This window comes from Ascaphus truei, chromosome 11 (assembly GCF_040206685.1).
Source record: "Ascaphus truei isolate aAscTru1 chromosome 11, aAscTru1.hap1, whole genome shotgun sequence".
In the NCBI taxonomy this organism is placed as follows: domain Eukaryota; kingdom Metazoa; phylum Chordata; class Amphibia; order Anura; family Ascaphidae; genus Ascaphus; species Ascaphus truei.
Genome location: NC_134493.1, coordinates 43,665,382 through 43,688,668, shown reverse-complemented (window position 1 = coordinate 43,688,668; position 23,287 = coordinate 43,665,382). Strand labels below are relative to the sequence as shown.

Here is a 23,287-nt window from a genome sequence, read left to right as displayed (position 1 = left end):
GCTAGCATATGAATGAGTCATTTGACATTTAACTGCATTAAAAATAATAGTGACCTATTGCAGAGGTAAAAAGCCCCTTATCACTGCTATACTGCTGGCAATATGGCTTTAGCGATTAGGTTAATAAAATTGACTTAATAAATAAACACCATTTCCTCCTCCCCCCCCCCCCTCCCCATTTATTGACCTTTAGTGAATCTAGTTTATAAATGCAATGTTGGTTGTAAAACTAAGAAAAGTAAAAGAAAATTCTGACACGATTATTATGAGGACAGGAGTTCAAAGAATGGGGGAAAATACCGGGGAACTCCAAATACAAATACATTTACTGTGTGAGCTCACAATAGAAAATGTGAAAAAACGCACCTACGCGTTTCGTGCGCAAGCACTTTATCACTTCACAAAGTGCTTGCGCACGAAACGCGTAGGTGCGTTTTCCCCCCCACCTTATCCATTGTGAGCTAACACAATAAATGTATTTCTTTTTGAAGTTGCCCTGGTATTTTTCATTTTTTTTCCATTCCTTGGACTCTGGCTGTGCTCCTGTAACTCTACACTTCTTCCTGTCTACTTATCAATGGAATGCACGCCCTGGGGTGACTGGATTACCTTGGCAGGTAATGGGCTATAGCCCTGCATCGCCTTGTGCTGATTACTCATAGCATTATCCCTTATGGAGGAAAGTATTGTGGCCAATTGTTGTGGTTGTCAAGTGGACACCATGCGGTCCTTATCTCTCCTGGGCTATATATTATATGGACTGCCTTATTTGGGATATCTACACAGCACTTACGGATCTAACATCATTATTTGAATAGAGTATATGTGTGATTTCTGAGCACTGTCTTCCAAACAAACGCACGATTATTATGAGTATCAATTATTAGGGGTTAATATGTCTTTTCACGTAAATATAACACCATTAAGAGGAGAACTAATTCTGTACGAGTGAGCAGCATGTAGTGCAGCGGTGGGGAACTCCAGTCCTCAAGGGCCAACAACAGGTCAGGTTTTCAGGATAACCCTGCTTCAGCACAGGTCACTCAAAGACTGAGCCACTGATTCAGCCTCCTGTGCTGGAACTGGGACTGATTGAGCCACCTGTGCTGAAGCAGGGATATCCTGAAAACCTTACCTGTTGGTGGTTCTTGTAGACTGGACTTGCCCACCCCTGATGTTTTCAATGTCAGTTGTATTTCTCTGACCATGCACATTTTCTGCTTGTAACGCTTGTTGATCTTCTTCTGTTTCCTCCTCAGTTACGGGATCTGGCCGTATGGGTTCTTTAAAAAGTATGGGATCCCTGGCCCCCGGCCCCTGCCTTTTATTGGGACCTTTCTTGAAAATAGGAAAGTGAGTATGAGACACCTCCTCGCCCTGCTCACGGGCACATTATGTTCCTGTCACTCTGTGTGTGTCCCGGAGATCGTGAATGACAGTCTGGTAATACGTACAGATGAAACCAACATTACTGCAACCCCTGACACATTCCGTGGGTGAAACAGTGATAGCCCAGCCCCCTTTAATGGCCACCTGTGCGCTGTGTATGTCCCGCTGCAGAGCACCACGGGATCCAAAAATGTTGGCTCAAACTTACTACGAGGCACGAGTTCATGCGCGGCACGGTTTCATGCGCGGCACGGTTTCATGCGCGGCACGGTTTCATGATGTGAAGGTGATGTTCTTAATTATTACACACGCACACGCACGCACAATCACTCGCACACCACTCCGAATACTATAACAATACATTGCACAGCAATGACGATAGAAAGGTGGCGCACAGCACAATGAAACGTCATATACAATGCACAGGCAGACTTTCCAGAGATGCCTACAATTAAAGCAGCAAAACATGTGAAATCTTGTGGGTTTAAAAAAAAAAATTTATTTTAATAAATCAGTTCTGTAGTATTAGATAATAGTGACTTTTTTTAAATTCAGCTCTTACTGCCATTTTGAATTAGTTTTAATATTCTGGGCATCCTTTGATTTCTATAGCAGGCTTTATCCCACCTCCCCAGCAGTGCAAGATATTTGCAACACTTTCCTGTTTGTGATAATTTGTTGCCAATGATCTCAACAGTTTGAGCTTTAAACTGTAACAATAAAGTTAGCAATATCAGGATACATTGTAGCTGCTGAGTAACACTTACTGAAGGATTGATGGAAACTGAAAGGCGGCCATTATGTTAAGCACACAATCGGGATTTTGACAGATTTATAACAGGCTTAGGTAAGAATGCAGAATTATACATTGTCACGTGTTTTACATATACAAATAAGAAGTATTGCTGAGTTTTTATTATAGAGTGTGTGTGTGTGTGTGTGTGTGTGTGTGTGTGTGTGTGTGTGTATGTGTGTAATGATACTGTGTATATTGTTTGTATCTGACTTTGTGAAACCACTTTTTCAGGGTCTCCTGCATTTTGACATGGAGTGTTTCAAGAAATATGGGAAATTCTGGGGGTGAGTTCAGTCTGTCTCAACGTTCACACCGATTTATTAAAATTCGCCACCAAACCTCCACTCCCTCCTTCCTTCTGCCGTGTGGCCTTGTGAGGGATATTGTAACTCAACATGTGCATCAGAAGGCCATGAGTACAAGAACGGAGTAACTGTGTTGGTGTTCTGCAAAGACAATATGCTGGCAGATGAGATGTCATCCTTGTAAATGAAGAATTTGTTTAAAGCGCCCATATCATATAAATAATGTAACATTAAACACCTGTTTTACAATGTAACGTTATGAAGGCTGTCGGCTGTTTTTTGTTTTTTCCCAGGATTTATGATGGACGGAAGCCGGTACTCGCCATAATGGATCCTGCAATCATTAAAGCTATTCTAGTGAAAGAATGCTTCACCCTCTTCACTAACAGAAGGGTACGTTCCATCGTATTTCAATATTGCAGCACTACCCCCGCTTATTTTCCTACGCCTCCAGCAGGGAAGGAGATCTCCGCTCTGTTTTATTTATAAAAATGTTTTACCAGGAAGTTAGAGGCTCTCTGTGTTTGGGACGAGAGTACAATGTCCCGCACACACGCAGCGTTAGAGGCTCTCTGTGTTTGGGACGAGAGTACAATGTCCCGCACACACGCAGCGTTAGAGGCTCTCTGTGTTTGGGACGAGAGTACAATGTCCCGCACACACGCAGCGTTAGAGGCTCTCGGTGTTTGGGACGAGAGTACAATGTCCCGCACACACGCAGCGTTAGAGGCTCTCGGTGTTTGGGACGAGAGTACAATGTCCGCACACGCAGCGTTAGAGGCTCTCGGTGTTTGGGACGAGAGTACAATGTCACACACACACGCAGCGTTAGAGGCTCTCGGTGTTTGGGACGAGAGTACAATGTCCCGCACACACGCAGCGTTAGAGGCTCTCTGTGTTTGGGACGAGAGTACAATGTTCCGCACACACGCAGCGTTAGAGGCTCTCTGTGTTTGGGACGAGAGTACAATGTCCCGCACACACGCAGCGTTAGAGGCTCTCGGTGTTTGGGACGAGAGTACAATGTCCCGCACACACGCAGCGTTAGAGGCTCTCGGTGTTTGGGATGAGAGTACAATGTCCCGCACACACGCAGCGTTAGAGGCTCTCAGTGTTTGGGACGAGAGTACAATGTCCCGCACACACGCAGCGTTAGAGGCTCTCAGTGTTTGGGACGAGAGTACAATGTCCCGCACACACGTAGCGTTAGAGGCTCTCGGTGTTTGGGACGAGAGTACAATGTCACACACACACGCAGCGTTAGAGGCTCTCTGTGTTTGGGACGAGAGTACAATGTCCCGCACACACGCAGCGTTAGAGGCTCCCTGTGTTTGGGACGAGAGTACAATGTCCGCACACGCAGCGTTAGAGGCTCTCGGTGTTTGGGACGAGAGTACAATGTCACACACACACGCAGCGTTAGAGGCTCTCTGTGTTTGGGACGAGAGTACAATGTCCCGCACACACGCAGCGTTAGAGGCTCTCTGTGTTTGGGACGAGAGTACAATGTCCCGCACACACGCAGCGTTAGAGGCTCTCTGTGTTTGGGACGAGTACAATGTCCCGCACACACGCAGCGTTAGAGGCTCTCTGTGTTTGGGACGAGAGTACAATGTCACACACACACGCAGCATTAGAGGGTCTCTGTGTTTGGGACGAGAGTACAATGTCCCGCACACACGCAGCGTTAGAGGCTCTCTGTGTTTGGGACGAGAGTACAATGTCACACACACACGCAGCATTAGAGGCTCTCTGTGTTTGGGACGAGTACAATGTCCCGCACACACGCAGCGTTAGAGGCTCTCTGTGTTTGGGACGAGAGTACAATGTCACACACACACGCAGCATTAGAGGGTCTCTGTGTTTGGGACGAGAGTACAATGTCCCGCACACACGCAGCGTTAGAGGCTCTCTGTGTTTGGGACGAGAGTACAATGTCCCGCACACACGCAGCGTTAGAGGCTCTCGGTGTTTGGGACGAGAGTACAATGTCCCGCACACACGCACTGTTAGAGGCTCTCTGTGTTTAGGACGAGAGTACAATGTCCCGCACACACGCAGCGTTAGAGGCTCTCTGTGTTTGGGACGAGAGTACAATGTCCCGCACACATGCAGTGTTAGAGGCTCTCGGTGTTTGGGGCGAGAGTACAATGTCCCGCACACACATGCAGCGTTAGAGGCTCTCGGTGTTTGGGACAAACGTACAATGTCCCGCACACACGCAGCGTTAGAGGGTCTCGGTGTTTGGGACGAGAGTACAATGTCCCGCACACACGCAGCGTTAGAGGGTCTCTGTGTTTGGGACGAGAGTACAATGTCACACACACACACGCAGCGTTAGAGGCTCCCTGTGTTTGGGACGAGAGTACAATGTCCCGCACACACGCAGCGTTAGAGGCAGTCTGTGTTTGGGACGAGAGTACAATGTCCCGCACACACGCAGCGTTAGAGGCTCTCTGTGTTTGGGACGAGAGTACAATGTCCCGCACACACGCAGCGTTAGAGGCTCTCTGTGTTTGGGACGAGAGTACAATGTCCCGCACACATGCAGTGTTAGAGGCTCTCGGTGTTTGGGGCGGGAGTACAATGTCCCACACACACGCAGCGTTAGAGGCTCTCTGTGTTTGGGACGAGAGTACAATGTCCCGCACACACGCAGCGTTAGAGGCTCTCTGTGTTTGGGACGAGTACAATGTCCCGCACACACGCAGCGTTAGAGGCTCTCTGTGTTTGGGACGAGAGTACAATGTCACACACACACGCAGCATTAGAGGGTCTCTGTGTTTGGGACGAGAGTACAATGTCCCGCACACACGCAGCGTTAGAGGCTCTCTGTGTTTGGGACGAGAGTACAATGTCACACACACACGCAGCATTAGAGGCTCTCTGTGTTTGGGACGAGTACAATGTCCCGCACACACGCAGCGTTAGAGGCTCTCTGTGTTTGGGACGAGAGTACAATGTCACACACACACGCAGCATTAGAGGGTCTCTTTGTTTGGGACGAGAGTACAATGTCCCGCACACACGCAGCGTTAGAGGCTCTCTGTGTTTGGGACGAGAGTACAATGTCCCGCACACACGCAGCGTTAGAGGCTCTCGGTGTTTGGGACGAGAGTACAATGTCCCGCACACACGCACTGTTAGAGGCTCTCTGTGTTTAGGACGAGAGTACAATGTCCCGCACACACGCAGCGTTAGAGGCTCTCTGTGTTTGGGACGAGAGTACAATGTCCCGCACACACGCAGCGTTAGAGGCTCTCGGTGTTTGGGACGAGAGTACAAGGTCCCGCACACACGCAGCGTTAGAGGGTCTTTGTGTTTGGGACGAGAGTACAATGTCCCGCACACACGCAGCGTTAGGGGCTCTCTGTGTTTGGGACGAGAGTACAATGTCCCGCACACACGCAGCGTTAGAGGCTCTCGGTGTTTGGGATGAGAGTACAATGTCCCGCACACACATGCAGCGTTAGAGGCTCTCGGTGTTTGGGACAAACGTACAATGTCCCGCACACACGCAGCGTTAGAGGGTCTCGGTGTTTGGGACGAGAGTACAATGTCCCGCACACACGCAGCGTTAGAGGGTCTCTGTGTTTGGGACGAGAGTACAATGTCACACACACACACGCAGCGTTAGAGGCTCCCTGTGTTTGGGACGAGAGTACAATGTCCCGCACACACGCAGCGTTAGAGGCACTCTGTGTTTGGGACGAGAGTACAATGTCCCGCACACACGCAGCGTTAGAGGCTCTCTGTGTTTGGGACGAGAGTACAATGTCCCGCACACACGCAGCGTTAGAGGCTCTCTGTGTTTGGGACGAGAGTACAATGTCCCGCACACACGCAGCGTTAGAGGCTCTCGGTGTTTGGGGCGGGAGTACAATGTCCCACACACACGCAGCGTTAGAGGCTCTCTGTGTTTGGGACGAGAGTACAATGTCCCGCACACACGCAGCGTTAGAGGCTCTCGGTGTTTGGGACGAGAGAACAATGTCCCGCACACACGCAACGTTAGAGGCTCTCGGTGTTTGGGACGAGAGTACAATGTCCCGCACACACGCAGCGTTAGAGGCTCTCGGTGTTTGGGACGAGAGTACAATGTCCCGCACACACGCAGCGTTAGAGGCTCTCTGTGTTTGGGATGAGAGTACAATGTCCCGCACACACGCAGCGTTAGAGGCTCTCGGTGTTTCGGACGAGAGTACAATGTCCCGCACACACGCAGCGTTAGAGGCTCTCTGTGTTTGGGACGAGAGTGCAATGTCCCGCACACACGCAGCGTTAGAGGCTCTCTGTGTTTGGGACGAGAGTGCAATGTCCCGCACACACGCAGCGTTAGAGGCTCTCGGTGTTTGGGACAAACGTACAATGTCCCGCACACACGCAGAGTTAGAGGGTCTCGGTGTTTGGGACGAGAGTACAATGTCCGCACACACGCAGCGTTAGAGGGTCTCTGTGTTTGGGACGAGAGTACAATGTCACACACACACGCAGCGTTAGAGGCTCTCGGTGTTTGGGACGAGAGTACAATGTCCCGCACACACGCAGCGTTAGAGGCAGTCTGTGTTTGGGACGAGAGTACAATGTCCCGCACACACGCAGCGTTAGAGGCTCTCTGTGTTTGGGACGAGAGTACAATGTCCCACACACACGCAGCGTTAGAGGCTCTCTGTGTTTGGGACGAGAGTACAATGTCCCGCACACACGCAGCGTTAGAGGCTCTCGGTGTTTGGGACGAGAGTGCAATGTCCCGCACACACGCAGCGTTAGAGGCTCTCGGTGTTTGGGACGAGAGTACAATGTCCCGCACACACGCAGCGTTAGAGGCTCTCAGTGTTTGGGACGAGAGTACAATGTCCCGCACACACGCAGCGTTAGAGGCTCTCTGTGTTTGGGACGAGAGTACAATGTCCCGCACACACGCAGCGTTAGAGGCTCTCTGTGTTTGGGACGAGAGTACAATGTCCCGCGCACACGCAGCGTTAGAGGCTCTCAGTGTTTGGGACGAGAGTACAATGTCCCGCACACACTTAGCGTTAGAGGCTCTCGGTGTTTGGGACGAGAGTACAATGTCCCGCACACACGCAGCATTAGAGGCTCTCTGTGTTTGGGATGAGAGTACAATGTCCCGCACACACGCAGCGTTAGAGGCTCTCTGTGTTTGGGACGAGAGTACAATGTCCCGCGCACACGCAGCGTTAGAGGCTCTCGGTGTTTGGGACGAGAGTACAATGTCCCGCACACACGCAGCGTTAGAGGCTCTCGGTGTTTGGGACGAGAGTACAATGTCCCGCACACACGCAGCATTAGAGGCTCTCTGTGTTTGGGATGAGAGTACAATGTCCCGCACACACGCAGCGTTAGAGGCTCTCGGTGTTTCGGACGAGAGTACAATGTCCCGCACACACGCAGCGTTAGAGGCTCTCTGTGTTTGGGACGAGAGTGCAATGTCCCACACACACGCAGCGTTAGAGGCTCTCTGTGTTTGGGACGAGAGTGCAATGTCCCGCACACACGCAGCGTTAGAGGCTCTCTGTGTTTGGGACGAGAGTACAATGTCCCGCACACACGCAGCGTTAGAAGCTCTCAGTGTTTGAGACGAGAGTACAATGTCCCGCACACACGCAGCGTTAGAGGGTCTCAGTGTTTGGGATGAGTACAATGTCCCGCACACACGCAGCATTAGAGGCTCTCTGTGTTTGGGACGAGAGTACAATGTCCCGCACACACGCAGTGTTAGAGGCTCTCGGTGTTTGGGACGAAAGTACAATGTCCCGCACACACGCAGTGTTAGAGGGTCTCGGTGCTTGGGACGAGAGTACAATGTCCCGCACACACGCAGCGTTAGAGGCTCTCGGTGTTTGGGACGAGAGTACACTGTCACACACACACGCAGCGTTAGAGGCTCTCGGTGTTTGGGACGAGAGTACAATGTTTCGCACACACGCAGCGTTAGAGGCTCTCGGTGTTTGGGACGAGAGTACAATGTCCCGCACACACGCAGCGTTAGAGGCTCTCTGTGTTTGGGATGAGAGTACAATGTCCCCCACACACGCAGCGTTAGAGGCTCTCTGTGTTTGGGATGAGAGTACAATGTCCCGCACACACGCAGCGTTAGAGGCTCTCTGTGTTTGGGACGAGAGTACAATGTCCCCCACACACGCAGCGTTAGAGGCTCTCGTGTTTGGGATGAGAGTACAATGTCCCGCACACACGCAGCGTTAGAGGCTCTCTGTGTTTGGGACGAGAGTACAATGTCCCGCACACATGCAGCGTTAGAGGCTTTCTGTGTTTGGGACGAGAGTACAGTGTCCCGCACACACGCAGCGTTAGAGGCTCTCAGTGTTTGGGACAAGAGTACAATGTCCCGCACACACGCAGTGTTAGAGGCTCTCGGTGTTTGGGACGAGAGTACAATGTCCCGCACACACGCAGCGTTAGAGGCTCTCGGTGTTTGGGACGAGAGTACAATGTCCCGCACACACGCAGCGTTAGAGGCTCTCGGTGTTTGGGACGAGAGTGCAATGTCCCGCACACACGCAGCGTTAGAGGCTCTCAGTGTTTGGGACGAGAGTACAATGTCCCGCACACACGCAGCGTTAGAGGCTCTCTGTGTTTGGGACGAGAGTACAATGTCCCGCACACACACAGCGTTAGAGGCTCTCTGTGTTTGGGACGAGAGTACAATGTCCCGCACACGCGCAGCATTAGAGGCTCTCGGTGTTTGGGATGAGTACAATGTCCCGCACACACACAGCGTTAGAGGGTCACTGTTTGGGACGAGAGTACAATGTCCCGCACACACGCAGCGTTAGAGGCTCTCTGTGTTTGGGATGAGAGTGCAATGTCCCGCACACACGCAGCGTTAGAGGCTCTCGGTGTTTGGGACGAGAGTACAATGTCCCGCACACACGCAGCGTTAGAGGCTCTCGGTGTTTGGGATGAGAGTACAGTGTCCCGCACACACGCAGCGTTAGAGGCTCTCTGTGTTTGGGACGAGAGTACAATGTCCCGCACACACGCAGCGTTAGAGGCTCTCGGTGTTTGGGATGAGAGTACAGTGTCCCGCACACACGCAGCGTTAGAGGCTCTCTGTGTTTGGGACGAGAGTACAATGTCCCGCACACACGCAGCGTTAGAGGCTCTCAGTGTTTGGGACGAGAGTACAATGTCCCGCACACACGCAGCGTTAGAGGCTCTCGGTGTTTGGGATGAGAGTACAATGTCCCACACACACACAGCGTTAGAAGCTCTCGGTGTTTGGGACGAGAGTACAATGTCCCGCACACACACAGCGTTAGAGGCTCTCTGTGTTTGGGACGAGAGTACAATGTCCCGCACACACGCAGCGTTAGAGGCTCTCAGTGTTTGAGACGAGAGTACAATGTCCCGCACACACACAGCGTTAGAGGGTCTCAGTGTTTGGGATGAGTACAATGTCCCGCACACACGCAGCGTTAGAGGCTCTCTGTGTTTGGGATGAGTACAATGTCCCGCACACACGCAGCGCTAGAGGCTCTCGGTATTTGGGATGAGAGTACAATGTCCCGCACACACGCAGTGTTAGAGGGTCTCGGTGCTTGGGACGAGAGTACAATGTCCCGCACACACGCAGCGTTAGAGGCTCTCGGTGTTTGGGACGAGAGTACAATGTCACACACACACGCAGCGTTAGAGGCTCTCGGTGTTTGGGACGAGAGTACAATGTCCCGCACACACGCAGCGTTAGAGGCTCTCGGTGTTTGGGACGAGAGTACAATGTCCCGCACACACGCAGCGTTAGAGGCTCTCTGTGTTTGGGATGAGAGTACAATGTCCCCCACACACGCAGCGTTAGAGGCTCTCTGTGTTTGGGATGAGAGTACAATGTCCCGCACACACGCAGCGTTAGAGGCTCTCTGTGTTTGGGATGAGAGTACAATGTCCCGCACACACGCAGCGTTAGAGGCTCTCTGTGTTTGGGACGAGAGTACAATGTCCCGCACACACGCAGCGTTAGAGGCTTTCTGTGTTTGGGACGAGAGTACAGTGTCCCGCACACACGCAGCGTTAGAGGCTCTCAGTGTTTGGGACAAGAGTACAATGTCCCGCACACACGCAGTGTTAGAGGCTCTCGGTGTTTGGGACGAGAGTACAATGTCCCGCACACACGCAGCGTTAGAGGCTCTCTGTGTTTGGGACGAGAGTACAATGTCCCGCACACACGCAGCGTTAGAGGCTCTCGGTGTTTGGGACGAGAGTGCAATGTCCCGCACACAAGCAGCGTTAGAGGCTCTCGGTGTTTGGGACGAGAGTACAATGTCACACACACACGCAGCGTTAGAGGCTCTCGGTGTTTGGGACGAGAGTACAATGTCCCGCACACACGCAGCGTTAGAGGCTCTCGGTGTTTGGGACGAGAGTACAATGTCCCGCACACACGCAGCGTTAGAGGCTCTCTGTGTTTGGGATGAGAGTACAATGTCCCCCACACACGCAGCGTTAGAGGCTCTCTGTGTTTGGGATGAGAGTACAATGTCCCGCACACACGCAGCGTTAGAGGCTCTCTGTGTTTGGGATGAGAGTACAATGTCCCGCACACACGCAGCGTTAGAGGCTCTCTGTGTTTGGGACGAGAGTACAATGTCCCGCACACACGCAGCGTTAGAGGCTTTCTGTGTTTGGGACGAGAGTACAGTGTCCCGCACACACGCAGCGTTAGAGGCTCTCAGTGTTTGGGACAAGAGTACAATGTCCCGCACACACGCAGTGTTAGAGGCTCTCGGTGTTTGGGACGAGAGTACAATGTCCCGCACACACGCAGCGTTAGAGGCTCTCTGTGTTTGGGACGAGAGTACAATGTCCCGCACACACGCAGCGTTAGAGGCTCTCGGTGTTTGGGACGAGAGTGCAATGTCCCGCACACACGCAGCGTTAGAGGCTCTCAGTGTTTGGGACGAGAGTACAATGTCCCGCACACACGCAGCGTTAGAGGCTCTCTGTGTTTGGGACGAGAGTACAATGTCCCGCACACACGCAGCGTTAGAGGCTCTCTGTGTTTGGGACGAGAGTACAATGTCCCGCACACTCGCAGCATTAGAGGCTCTCGGTGTTTGGGATGAGTACAATGTCCCGCACACACGCAGCGTTAGAGGCTCTCGGTGTTTGGGATGAGAGTACAGTATCCCGCACACACGCAGCGTTAGAGGCTCTCTGTGTTTGGGACGAGAGTACAATGTCCCGCACACACGCAGCGTTAGAGGCTCTCGGTGTTTGGGACGAGAGTACAATGTCCCGCACACACACAGCGTTAGAGGCTCTCGGTGTTTGGGACGAGAGTACAATGTCCCGCACACACACAGCATTAGAGGCTCTCTGTGTTTGGGATGAGAGTACAGTGTCCCGCACACACGCAGCGTTAGAGGGTCTCTGTGTTTGGGACGAGAGTACAATGTCCCGCACACACGCAGCATTAGAGGCTCTCTGTGTTTGGGACGAGAGTACAATGTCCCGCACACACACAGCGTTAGAGGCTCTCTGTGTTTGGGACGAGAGTACAATGTCCCGCACACACGCAGCGTTAGAGGCTCTCTGTGTTTGGGACGAGAGTACAATGTCCCGCACACACGCAGCGTTAGAGGCTCTCAGTGTTTGAGACGAGAGTACAATGTCCCGCACACACACGCAGCGTTAGAGGCTCTCTGTGTTTGGGATGAGAATACAATGTCCCGCACACACGCAGCGTTAGAGGCTCTCGGTGTTTGGGACGAGAGTACAATGTCCCGCACACACGCAGCGTTAGAGGGTCTCAGTGTTTGGGATGAGTACAATGTCCCGCACACACGCAGCATTAGAGGCTCTCTGTGTTTGGGATGAGTACAATGTCCCGCACACACGCAGCGTTAGAGGCTCTCGGTGCTTGGGACGAGAGTACAATGTCCCGCACACACGCAGCGTTAGAGGCTCTCGGTGTTTGGGACGAGAGTACAATGTCACACACACACGCAGCGTTAGAGGCTCTCGGTGTTTGGGACGAGAGTACAATGTCCCGCACACACGCAGCGTTAGAGGCTCTCGGTGTTTGGGACGAGAGTACAATGTCCCGCACACACGCAGCGTTAGAGGCTCTCTGTGTTTGGGATGAGAGTACAATGTCCCCCACACACGCAGCGTTAGAGGCTCTCTGTGTTTGGGATGAGAGTACAATGTCCCGCACACACGCAGCGTTAGAGGCTCTCTGTGTTTGGGACGAGAGTACAATGTCCCGCACACACGCAGCGTTAGAGGCTCTCAGTGTTTGGGACGAGAGTACAATGTCCCGCACACACGCAGCGTTAGAGGCTCTCGGTGTTTGGGACGAGAGTACAATGTCCCGCACACACGCAGCGTTAGAGGCTCTCGGTGTTTGGGATGAGAGTACAATGTCCCGCACACACACAGCGTTAGAGGCTCTCGGTGTTTGGGACGAGAGTACAATGTCCCGCACACACGCAGCGTTAGAGGGTCTCGGTGTTTGGGACGAGAGTACAATGTCCCGCACACACGCAGCGTTAGAGGCTCTCTGTGTTTGGGACGAGAGTACAATGTCCCGCACACACGCAGCGTTAGAGGCTCTCAGTGTTTGGGACGAGAGTACAATGTCCCGCACACACGCAGCGTTAGAGGCTCTCGGTGTTTGGGATGAGAGCACAGTGTCCCGCACACACGCAGCGTTAGAGGCTCTCTGTGTTTGGGACGAGTACAATGTCCCGCACACACGCAGCATTAGAGGCTCTCTGTGTTTGGGACGAGTACAATGTCCCGCACAAACGCAGCGTTAGAGGGTCTCGGTGTTTGGGACGAGAGTACAATGTCCCGCACACACGCAGCGTTAGAGGCTCTCAGTGTTTGAGACGAGAGTACAATGTCCCGCACACACGCAGCGTTAGAGGGTCTCAGTGTTTGGGACGAGAGTACAATGTCCCGCACACACGCAGCGTTAGAGGCTCTCTGTGTTTGGGATGAGAGTACAATGTCCCCCACACACGCAGCGTTAGAGGCTCTCTGTGTTTGGGACGAGAGTACAATGTCCCGCACACACACGCAGCGTTAGAGGCTCTCTGTGTTTGGGACGAGAGTACAATGTCCCGCACACACGCAGCATTAGAGGCTCTCGGTGTTTGGGACGAGAGTACAATGTCCCGCACACACGCAGCGTTAGAGGCTCTCTGTGTTTGGGATGAGAGTACAATATCCCGCACACACGCAGCGTTAGAGGCTCTCTGTGTTTGGGACGAGAGTACAATGTCCCCCACACACGCAGCGTTAGAGGCTCTCGTGTTTGGGATGAGAGTACAATGTCCCGCACACACGCAGCGTTAGAGGCTCTCTGTGTTTGGGACGAGAGTACAATGTCCCGCACACATGCAGCGTTAGAGGCTTTCTGTGTTTGGGACGAGAGTACAATGTCCCGCACACACGCAGTGTTAGAGGCTCTCAGTGTTTGGGACGAGAGTACAATGTCCCGCACACACGCAGTGTTAGAGGCTCTCGGTGTTTGGGACGAGAGTACAATGTCCCGCACACACGCAGCGTTAGAGGCTCTCTGTGTTTGGGACGAGTACAATGTCCCGCACACATGCAGCGTTAGAGGGTCTCGGTGTTTGGGACGAGAGTACAATGTCCCGCACACACGCAGCGTTAGAGGCTCTCGGTGTTTGGGACGAGAGTACAATGTCCCGCACACATGCAGCGTTAGAGGCTCTCTGTGTTTGGGACGAGAGTACAATGTCCCGCACACACGCAGCATTAGAGGCTCTCTGTGTTTGGGACGAGTACAATGTCCCGCACACACGCAGCGTTAGAGGGTCTCGGTGTTTGGGACGAGAGTACAATGTCCCGCACACACGCAGCGTTAGAGGCTCTCGGTGTTTGGGACGAGAGTACAATGTCCCGCACACATGCAGCGTTAGAGGCTCTCTGTGTTTGGGACGAGAGTACAATGTCCCGCACACACGCAGCGTTAGAGGCTCTCGGTGTTTGGGACGAGAGTACAATGTCCCGCACACACGCAGCGTTAGAGGCTCTCGGTGTTTGGGACGAGTACAATGTCCCGCACACACGCAGCGTTAGAGGCTCTCTGTGTTTGGGATGAGAGTACAATGTCCCGCACACACTCAGCGTTAGAGGCTCTCGGTGTTTGGGATGAGAGTACAATGTCCCGCACACACGCAGCGTTAGAGGGTCTCGGTGTTTGGGACGAGAGTACAATGTCCCGCACACACGCAGCGTTAGAGGCTCTCGGTGTTTGGGATGAGAGTACAATGTCCGCACACACGCAGCGTTAGAGGGTCTCGGTGTTTGGGACGAGAGTACAATGTCCCGCACACACGCAGCGTTAGAGGCTCTCTGTGTTTGGGACGAGAGTACAATGTCCCGCACACACGCAGCGTTAGAGGCTCTCTGTGTTTGGGACGAGAGTACAATGTCCCACACACACAGCGTTAGAGGCTCTCGGTGTTTGGGACGAGAGTACAATGTCCCGCACACACGCAGCATTAGAGGCTCTCGGTGTTTGGGACGAGAGTACAATGTCCCGCACACACGCAGCGTTAGAGGCTCTCTGTGTTTGGGACGAGAGTACAATGTCCCGCACACACACAGCGTTAGAGGCTCTCGGTGTTTGGGATGAGAGTACAATGTCCCGCACACACACAGCGTTAGAGGCTCTCGGTGTTTGGGACGAGAGTACAATGTCCCGCACACACGCAGCGTTAGAGGGTCTCGGTGTTTGGGACGAGAGTACAATGTCCCGCACACATGCAGCGTTAGAGGCTCTCTGTGTTTGGGACGAGAGTACAATGTCCCGCACACACGCAGCGTTAGAGGCTCTCGGTGTTTGGGACGAGAGTACAATGTCCCGCACACACACAGCGTTAGAGGCTCTCGGTGTTTGGGACGAGAGTACAATGTCCCGCATACACGCAGCGTTAGAGGGTCTCTGTGTTTTGGATGAGAGTACAATGTCCCGCACACACGCAGCGTTAGAGGCTCTCGTGTTTGGGACGAGAGTATAATGTCCCGCACACACACAGCGTTAGAGGCTCTCTGTGTTTGGGACGAGAGTACAATGTCCCGCACACACGCAGCGTTAGAGGCTCTCGGTGTTTGGGACGAGAGTACAATGTCCCGCACACACGCAGCGTTAGAGGCTCTCGGTGTTTGGGACGAGAGTACAATGTCCCGCACACATGCAGCGTTAGAGGCACTCGGTGTTTGGGACGAGAGTACAATGTCCCGCACACACGCAGCGTTAGAGGCACTCGGTGTTTGGGACACGAGTACAATGTCCTGCACACGCAGTGTTAGAGGCTCTCTGTGTTTGGGACGAGAGTACAACGTCCCGCACACACGCAGCTTTAGAGGGTCTCGGTGTTTGGGACGAGAGTACAATGTCCCGCACACACGCAGCGTTAGAGGCTCTCGGTGTTTGGGACGAGAGTACAATGTCCCGCACACACGCAGCGTTAGAGGCTCTCGGTGTTTGGGGCGAGAGTACAATTTCCGCACACACGCAGCGTTAGAGGCTCCCTGTGTGTGGGACGAGAGTACAATGTCCCGCACACACGCAGCGTTAGAGGCTCTCAGTGTTTGGGACGAGAGTACAATGTCCCGCACACACGCAGCGTTAGAGGCTCTCAGTGTTTGGGACGAGAGTACAATGTCCTGCACACGCAGCGTTAGAGGCTCTCAGTGTTTGGGGCGAGAGTACAATGTCCCGCACACACGCAGCGTTAGAGGCTCTCGGTGTTTTGGACGAGAGTACAATGTCCCGCACACACGCAGCGTTAGAGGTTCTCGGTGTTTGGGACGAGAGTACAATGTCCCGCACACACGCAGCGTTAGAGGCTCGGTGTTTGGGACGAGAGTACAATGTCCCGCACACACGCAGCATTAGAGGCTCTCGGTGTTTGGGACGAGAGTACAATGTCCCGCACACACGCAGCGTTAGAGGCTCTCTGTGTTTGGGACGAGAGTATAATGTCCCGCACACACGCAGCGTTAGAGGCTCTCGGTGTTTGGGACGAGAGTACAATGTCCCGCACACACGCAGCGTTAGAGGCTCTCTGTGTTTGGGACGAGAGTACAATGTCCCGCACACACAGCGTTAGAGGCTCTCTGTGTTTGGGACGAGAGTACAATGTCCCGCACACACGCAGCGTTAGAGGCTCTCGTGTTTGGGACGAGAGTACAATGTCCCGCACACATGCAGCGTTAGAGGCTCTCTGTGTTTGGGACGAGAGTACAATGTCCGCACACACGCAGCGTTAGAGGCTCTCTGTGTTTGGGATGAGAGTACAATGTCCCGCACACACACAGCGTTAGAGGCTCTCTGTGTTTGGGACGAGAGTGCAATGTCCCGCACACACACAGCGTTAGAGGCTCTCTGTGTTTGGGACGAGAGTGCAATGTCCCGCACACACGCAGCGTTAGAGGCTCTCGGTGTTTGGGATGAGAGTACAATGTCCCGCACACACGCAGCTTTAGAGGCTCTCGGTGTTTGGGACGAGAGTACAATGTCCCGCACACACGCAGCGTTAGAGGGTCTCGGTGTTTGGGATGAGAGTACAATGTCCCGCACACACGCAGCGTTAGAGGCTCTCTGTGTTTGGGACGAGAGTACAATGTCCCGCACACACGCAGCGTTAGAGGCTCTCGGTGTTTGGGACGAGAGTACAATGTCCCGCACACACGCAGCGTTAGAGGCTCTCTGTGTTTGGGACGAGAGTACAATGTCCCGCACACACACAGCGTTAGAGGCTCTCTGTGTTTGGGATGAGAGTACAATGTCCCGCACACATGCAGCGTTAGAGGCTCTCGGTGTTTGGGACGAGAGTTCAATTTCCCGCACACACGCAGCGTTAGAGGCTCTCTGTGTTTGGGACGAGAGTACAATGTCCCGCACACACGCAGCATTAGAGGCTCTCGGTGTTTGGGACGAGAGTACAATGTCCCGCACACAAGCAGCGTTAGAGGCTCTCTGTGTTTGGGACGAGAGTACAATGTCCCGCACACACGCAGCGTTAGAGGCTCTCTGTGTTTGGGACGAGAGTACAATGTCCCGCACACACGCAGCGTTAGAGGGTCTCGGTGTTTGAGATGAGAGTACAATGGCCCGCACACACACACACAGACACGCAGCATTAGAGGCTCTCGGTGTTTGAGATGAGAGTACAATGTCCCGCACACACGCAGCGTTAGAGGTTCTCAGTGTTTGGGACGAGAGTACAATGTCCCGCACACACACAGCGTTAGAGGCTCTCGGTGTTTGAGATGAGAGTACAATGTCCCGCACACACGAAGCGTTAGAGGCTCTCAGTGTTTGGGACGAGAGTACAATGTCCCGCACACACGCAGCGTTAGAGGCTCTCTGTGTTTGGGACGAGAGTACAATGTCCGCACACACGCAGCGTTAGAGGCTCTCTGTGTTTGGGATGAGAGTACAATGTCCCGCACACACACAGCGTTAGAGGCTCTCTGTGTTTGGGACGAGAGTGCAATGTCCAGCACACACACAGCGTTAGAGGCTCTCTGTGTTTGGGACGAGAGTGCAATGTCCCGCACACATGCAGCGTTAGAGGCTCTCGGTGTTTGGGATGAGAGTACAATGTCCCGCACACACGCAGCGTTAGAGGCTCTCGGTGTTTGGGACGAGAGTACAATGTCCCGCACACACGCAGCGTTAGAGGGTCTCGGTGTTTGGGATGAGAGTACAATGTCCCGCACACACGCAGCGTTAGAGGCTCTCTGTGTTTGGGACGAGAGTACAATGTCCCGCACACACGCAGCGTTAGAGGCTCTCGGTGTTTGGGACGAGAGTACAATGTCCCGCACACACGCAGCGTTAGAGGCTCTCGGTGTTTGGGACGAGAGTACAATGTCCCGCACACACACAGCGTTAGAGGCTCTCTGTGTTTGGGACGAGAGTACAATGTCCCGCACACATGCAGCGTTAGAGGCTCTCGGTGTTTGGGACGAGAGTACAATTTCCCGCACACACGCAGCGTTAGAGGCTCTCTGTGTTTGGGACGAGAGTACAATGTCCCGCACACACGCAGCGTTAGAGGCTCTCGGTGTTTGGGACGAGAGTACAATGTCCCGCACACACGCAGCGTTAGAGGGTCTCGGTGTTTGGGACGAGAGTACAATGTCCCGCACACACGCAGCGTTAGAGGCTCTCTGTGTTTGGGACGAGAGTACAATGTCCCGCACACACGCAGCGTTAGAGGCTCTCAGTGTTTGGGACGAGAGTACAATGTCCCGCACACACGCAGCGTTAGAGGCTCTCGGTGTTTGGGATGAGAGCACAGTGTCCCGCACACACGCAGCGTTAGAGGCTCTCTGTGTTTGGGACGAGTACAATGTCCCGCACACACGCAGCATTAGAGGCTCTCTGTGTTTGGGACGAGTACAATGTCCCGCACAAACGCAGCGTTAGAGGGTCTCGGTGTTTGGGACGAGAGTACAATGTCCCGCACACACGCAGCGTTAGAGGCTCTCAGTGTTTGAGACGAGAGTACAATGTCCCGCACACACGCAGCGTTAGAGGGTCTCAGTGTTTGGGACGAGAGTACAATGTCCCGCACACACGCAGCGTTAGAGGCTCTCTGTGTTTGGGATGAGAGTACAATGTCCCCCACACACGCAGCGTTAGAGGCTCTCTGTGTTTGGGACGAGAGTACAATGTCCCGCACACACACGCAGCGTTAGAGGCTCTCTGTGTTTGGGACGAGAGTACAATGTCCCGCACACACGCAGCATTAGAGGCTCTCGGTGTTTGGGACGAGAGTACAATGTCCCGCACACACGCAGCGTTAGAGGCTCTCTGTGTTTGGGATGAGAGTACAATATCCCGCACACACGCAGCGTTAGAGGCTCTCTGTGTTTGGGACGAGAGTACAATGTCCCCCACACACGCAGCGTTAGAGGCTCTCGTGTTTGGGATGAGAGTACAATGTCCCGCACACACGCAGCGTTAGAGGCTCTCTGTGTTTGGGACGAGAGTACAATGTCCCGCACACATGCAGCGTTAGAGGCTTTCTGTGTTTGGGACGAGAGTACAATGTCCCGCACACACGCAGTGTTAGAGGCTCTCAGTGTTTGGGACGAGAGTACAATGTCCCGCACACACGCAGTGTTAGAGGCTCTCGGTGTTTGGGACGAGAGTACAATGTCCCGCACACACGCAGCGTTAGAGGCTCTCTGTGTTTGGGACGAGTACAATGTCCCGCACACATGCAGCGTTAGAGGGTCTCGGTGTTTGGGACGAGAGTACAATGTCCCGCACACACGCAGCGTTAGAGGCTCTCGGTGTTTGGGACGAGAGTACAATGTCCCGCACACATGCAGCGTTAGAGGCTCTCTGTGTTTGGGACGAGAGTACAATGTCCCGCACACACGCAGCATTAGAGGCTCTCTGTGTTTGGGACGAGTACAATGTCCCGCACACACGCAGCGTTAGAGGGTCTCGGTGTTTGGGACGAGAGTACAATGTCCCGCACACACGCAGCGTTAGAGGCTCTCGGTGTTTGGGACGAGAGTACAATGTCCCGCACACATGCAGCGTTAGAGGCTCTCTGTGTTTGGGACGAGAGTACAATGTCCCGCACACACGCAGCGTTAGAGGCTCTCGGTGTTTGGGACGAGAGTACAATGTCCCGCACACACGCAGCGTTAGAGGCTCTCGGTGTTTGGGACGAGTACAATGTCCCGCACACACGCAGCGTTAGAGGCTCTCTGTGTTTGGGATGAGAGTACAATGTCCCGCACACACTCAGCGTTAGAGGCTCTCGGTGTTTGGGATGAGAGTACAATGTCCCGCACACACGCAGCGTTAGAGGGTCTCGGTGTTTGGGACGAGAGTACAATGTCCCGCACACACGCAGCGTTAGAGGCTCTCGGTGTTTGGGATGAGAGTACAATGTCCGCACACACGCAGCGTTAGAGGGTCTCGGTGTTTGGGACGAGAGTACAATGTCCCGCACACACGCAGCGTTAGAGGCTCTCTGTGTTTGGGACGAGAGTACAATGTCCCGCACACACGCAGCGTTAGAGGCTCTCTGTGTTTGGGACGAGAGTACAATGTCCCACACACACAGCGTTAGAGGCTCTCGGTGTTTGGGACGAGAGTACAATGTCCCGCACACACGCAGCATTAGAGGCTCTCGGTGTTTGGGACGAGAGTACAATGTCCCGCACACACGCAGCGTTAGAGGCTCTCTGTGTTTGGGACGAGAGTACAATGTCCCGCACACACACAGCGTTAGAGGCTCTCGGTGTTTGGGATGAGAGTACAATGTCCCGCACACACACAGCGTTAGAGGCTCTCGGTGTTTGGGACGAGAGTACAATGTCCCGCACACACGCAGCGTTAGAGGGTCTCGGTGTTTGGGACGAGAGTACAATGTCCCGCACACACGCAGCGTTAGAGGCTCTCTGTGTTTGGGACGAGAGTACAATGTCCCGCACACACGCAGCGTTAGAGGCTCTCGGTGTTTGGGACGAGAGTACAATGTCCCGCACACACACAGCGTTAGAGGCTCTCGGTGTTTGGGACGAGAGTACAATGTCCCGCACACACGCAGCGTTAGAGGGTCTCTGTGTTTTGGATGAGAGTACAATGTCCCGCACACACGCAGCGTTAGAGGCTCTCGTGTTTGGGACGAGAGTATAATGTCCCGCACACACACAGCGTTAGAGGCTCTCTGTGTTTGGGACGAGAGTACAATGTCCCGCACACACGCAGCGTTAGAGGCTCTCGGTGTTTGGGACGAGAGTTCAATTTCCCGCACACACGCAGCGTTAGAGGCTCTCTGTGTTTGGGACGAGAGTACAATGTCCCGCACACACGCAGCATTAGAGGCTCTCGGTGTTTGGGACGAGAGTACAATGTCCCGCACACAAGCAGCGTTAGAGGCTCTCTGTGTTTGGGACGAGAGTACAATGTCCCGCACACACGCAGCGTTAGAGGCTCTCTGTGTTTGGGACGAGAGTACAATGTCCCGCACACACGCAGCGTTAGAGGGTCTCGGTGTTTGAGATGAGAGTACAATGGCCCGCACACACACACACAGACACGCAGCATTAGAGGCTCTCGGTGTTTGAGATGAGAGTACAATGTCCCGCACACACGCAGCGTTAGAGGTTCTCAGTGTTTGGGACGAGAGTACAATGTCCCGCACACACACAGCGTTAGAGGCTCTCGGTGTTTGAGATGAGAGTACAATGTCCCGCACACACGAAGCGTTAGAGGCTCTCAGTGTTTGGGACGAGAGTACAATGTCCCGCACACACGCAGCGTTAGAGGCTCTCTGTGTTTGGGACGAGAGTACAATGTCCGCACACACGCAGCGTTAGAGGCTCTCTGTGTTTGGGATGAGAGTACAATGTCCCGCACACACACAGCGTTAGAGGCTCTCTGTGTTTGGGACGAGAGTGCAATGTCCCGCACACACACAGCGTTAGAGGCTCTCTGTGTTTGGGACGAGAGTGCAATGTCCCGCACACATGCAGCGTTAGAGGCTCTCGGTGTTTGGGATGAGAGTACAATGTCCCGCACACACGCAGCGTTAGAGGCTCTCGGTGTTTGGGACGAGAGTACAATGTCCCGCACACACGCAGCGTTAGAGGGTCTCGGTGTTTGGGATGAGAGTACAATGTCCCGCACACACGCAGCGTTAGAGGCTCTCTGTGTTTGGGACGAGAGTACAATGTCCCGCACACACGCAGCGTTAGAGGCTCTCGGTGTTTGGGACGAGAGTACAATGTCCCGCACACACGCAGCGTTAGAGGCTCTCGGTGTTTGGGACGAGAGTACAATGTCCCGCACACACACAGCGTTAGAGGCTCTCTGTGTTTGGGACGAGAGTACAATGTCCCGCACACATGCAGCGTTAGAGGCTCTCGGTGTTTGGGACGAGAGTACAATTTCCCGCACACACGCAGCGTTAGAGGCTCTCTGTGTTTGGGACGAGAGTACAATGTCCCGCACACACGCAGCGTTAGAGGCTCTCGGTGTTTGGGACGAGAGTACAATGTCCCGCACACACGCAGCGTTAGAGGGTCTCGGTGTTTGGGACGAGAGTACAATGTCCCGCACACACGCAGCGTTAGAGGCTCTCTGTGTTTGGGACGAGAGTACAATGTCCCGCACACACGCAGCGTTAGAGGCTCTCAGTGTTTGGGACGAGAGTACAATGTCCCGCACACACGCAGCGTTAGAGGCTCTCGGTGTTTGGGATGAGAGCACAGTGTCCCGCACACACGCAGCGTTAGAGGCTCTCTGTGTTTGGGACGAGTACAATGTCCCGCACACACGCAGCATTAGAGGCTCTCTGTGTTTGGGACGAGTACAATGTCCCGCACAAACGCAGCGTTAGAGGGTCTCGGTGTTTGGGACGAGAGTACAATGTCCCGCACACACGCAGCGTTAGAGGCTCTCAGTGTTTGAGACGAGAGTACAATGTCCCGCACACACGCAGCGTTAGAGGGTCTCAGTGTTTGGGACGAGAGTACAATGTCCCGCACACACGCAGCGTTAGAGGCTCTCTGTGTTTGGGATGAGAGTACAATGTCCCCCACACATGCAGCGTTAGAGGCTCTCTGTGTTTGGGACGAGAGTACAATGTCCCGCACACACACGCAGCGTTAGAGGCTCTCTGTGTTTGGGACGAGAGTACAATGTCCCGCACACACGCAGCATTAGAGGCTCTCGGTGTTTGGGACGAGAGTACAATGTCCCGCACACACGCAGCGTTAGAGGCTCTCTGTGTTTGGGATG

At 53.5% G+C, this 23,287-nt stretch overlaps 1 protein-coding gene across 2 annotated transcripts in view; it reads left to right on the top strand.

Annotated features, from left to right (window-relative positions):
• Positions 1–23,287, top strand: part of LOC142463339 (cytochrome P450 3A29-like) — a 49,595-nt gene that overhangs the window by 3,367 nt on the left and 22,941 nt on the right. For both annotated transcript variants that reach the window (XM_075565964.1, XM_075565963.1), the window contains exons 2-4: positions 1,260–1,353; positions 2,417–2,469; positions 2,784–2,883. In XM_075565964.1, the coding sequence (XP_075422079.1) occupies positions 1,260–1,353; positions 2,417–2,469; positions 2,784–2,883 (247 nt within the window). The remainder of the gene's footprint in view (positions 1–1,259; positions 1,354–2,416; positions 2,470–2,783; positions 2,884–23,287) is intronic.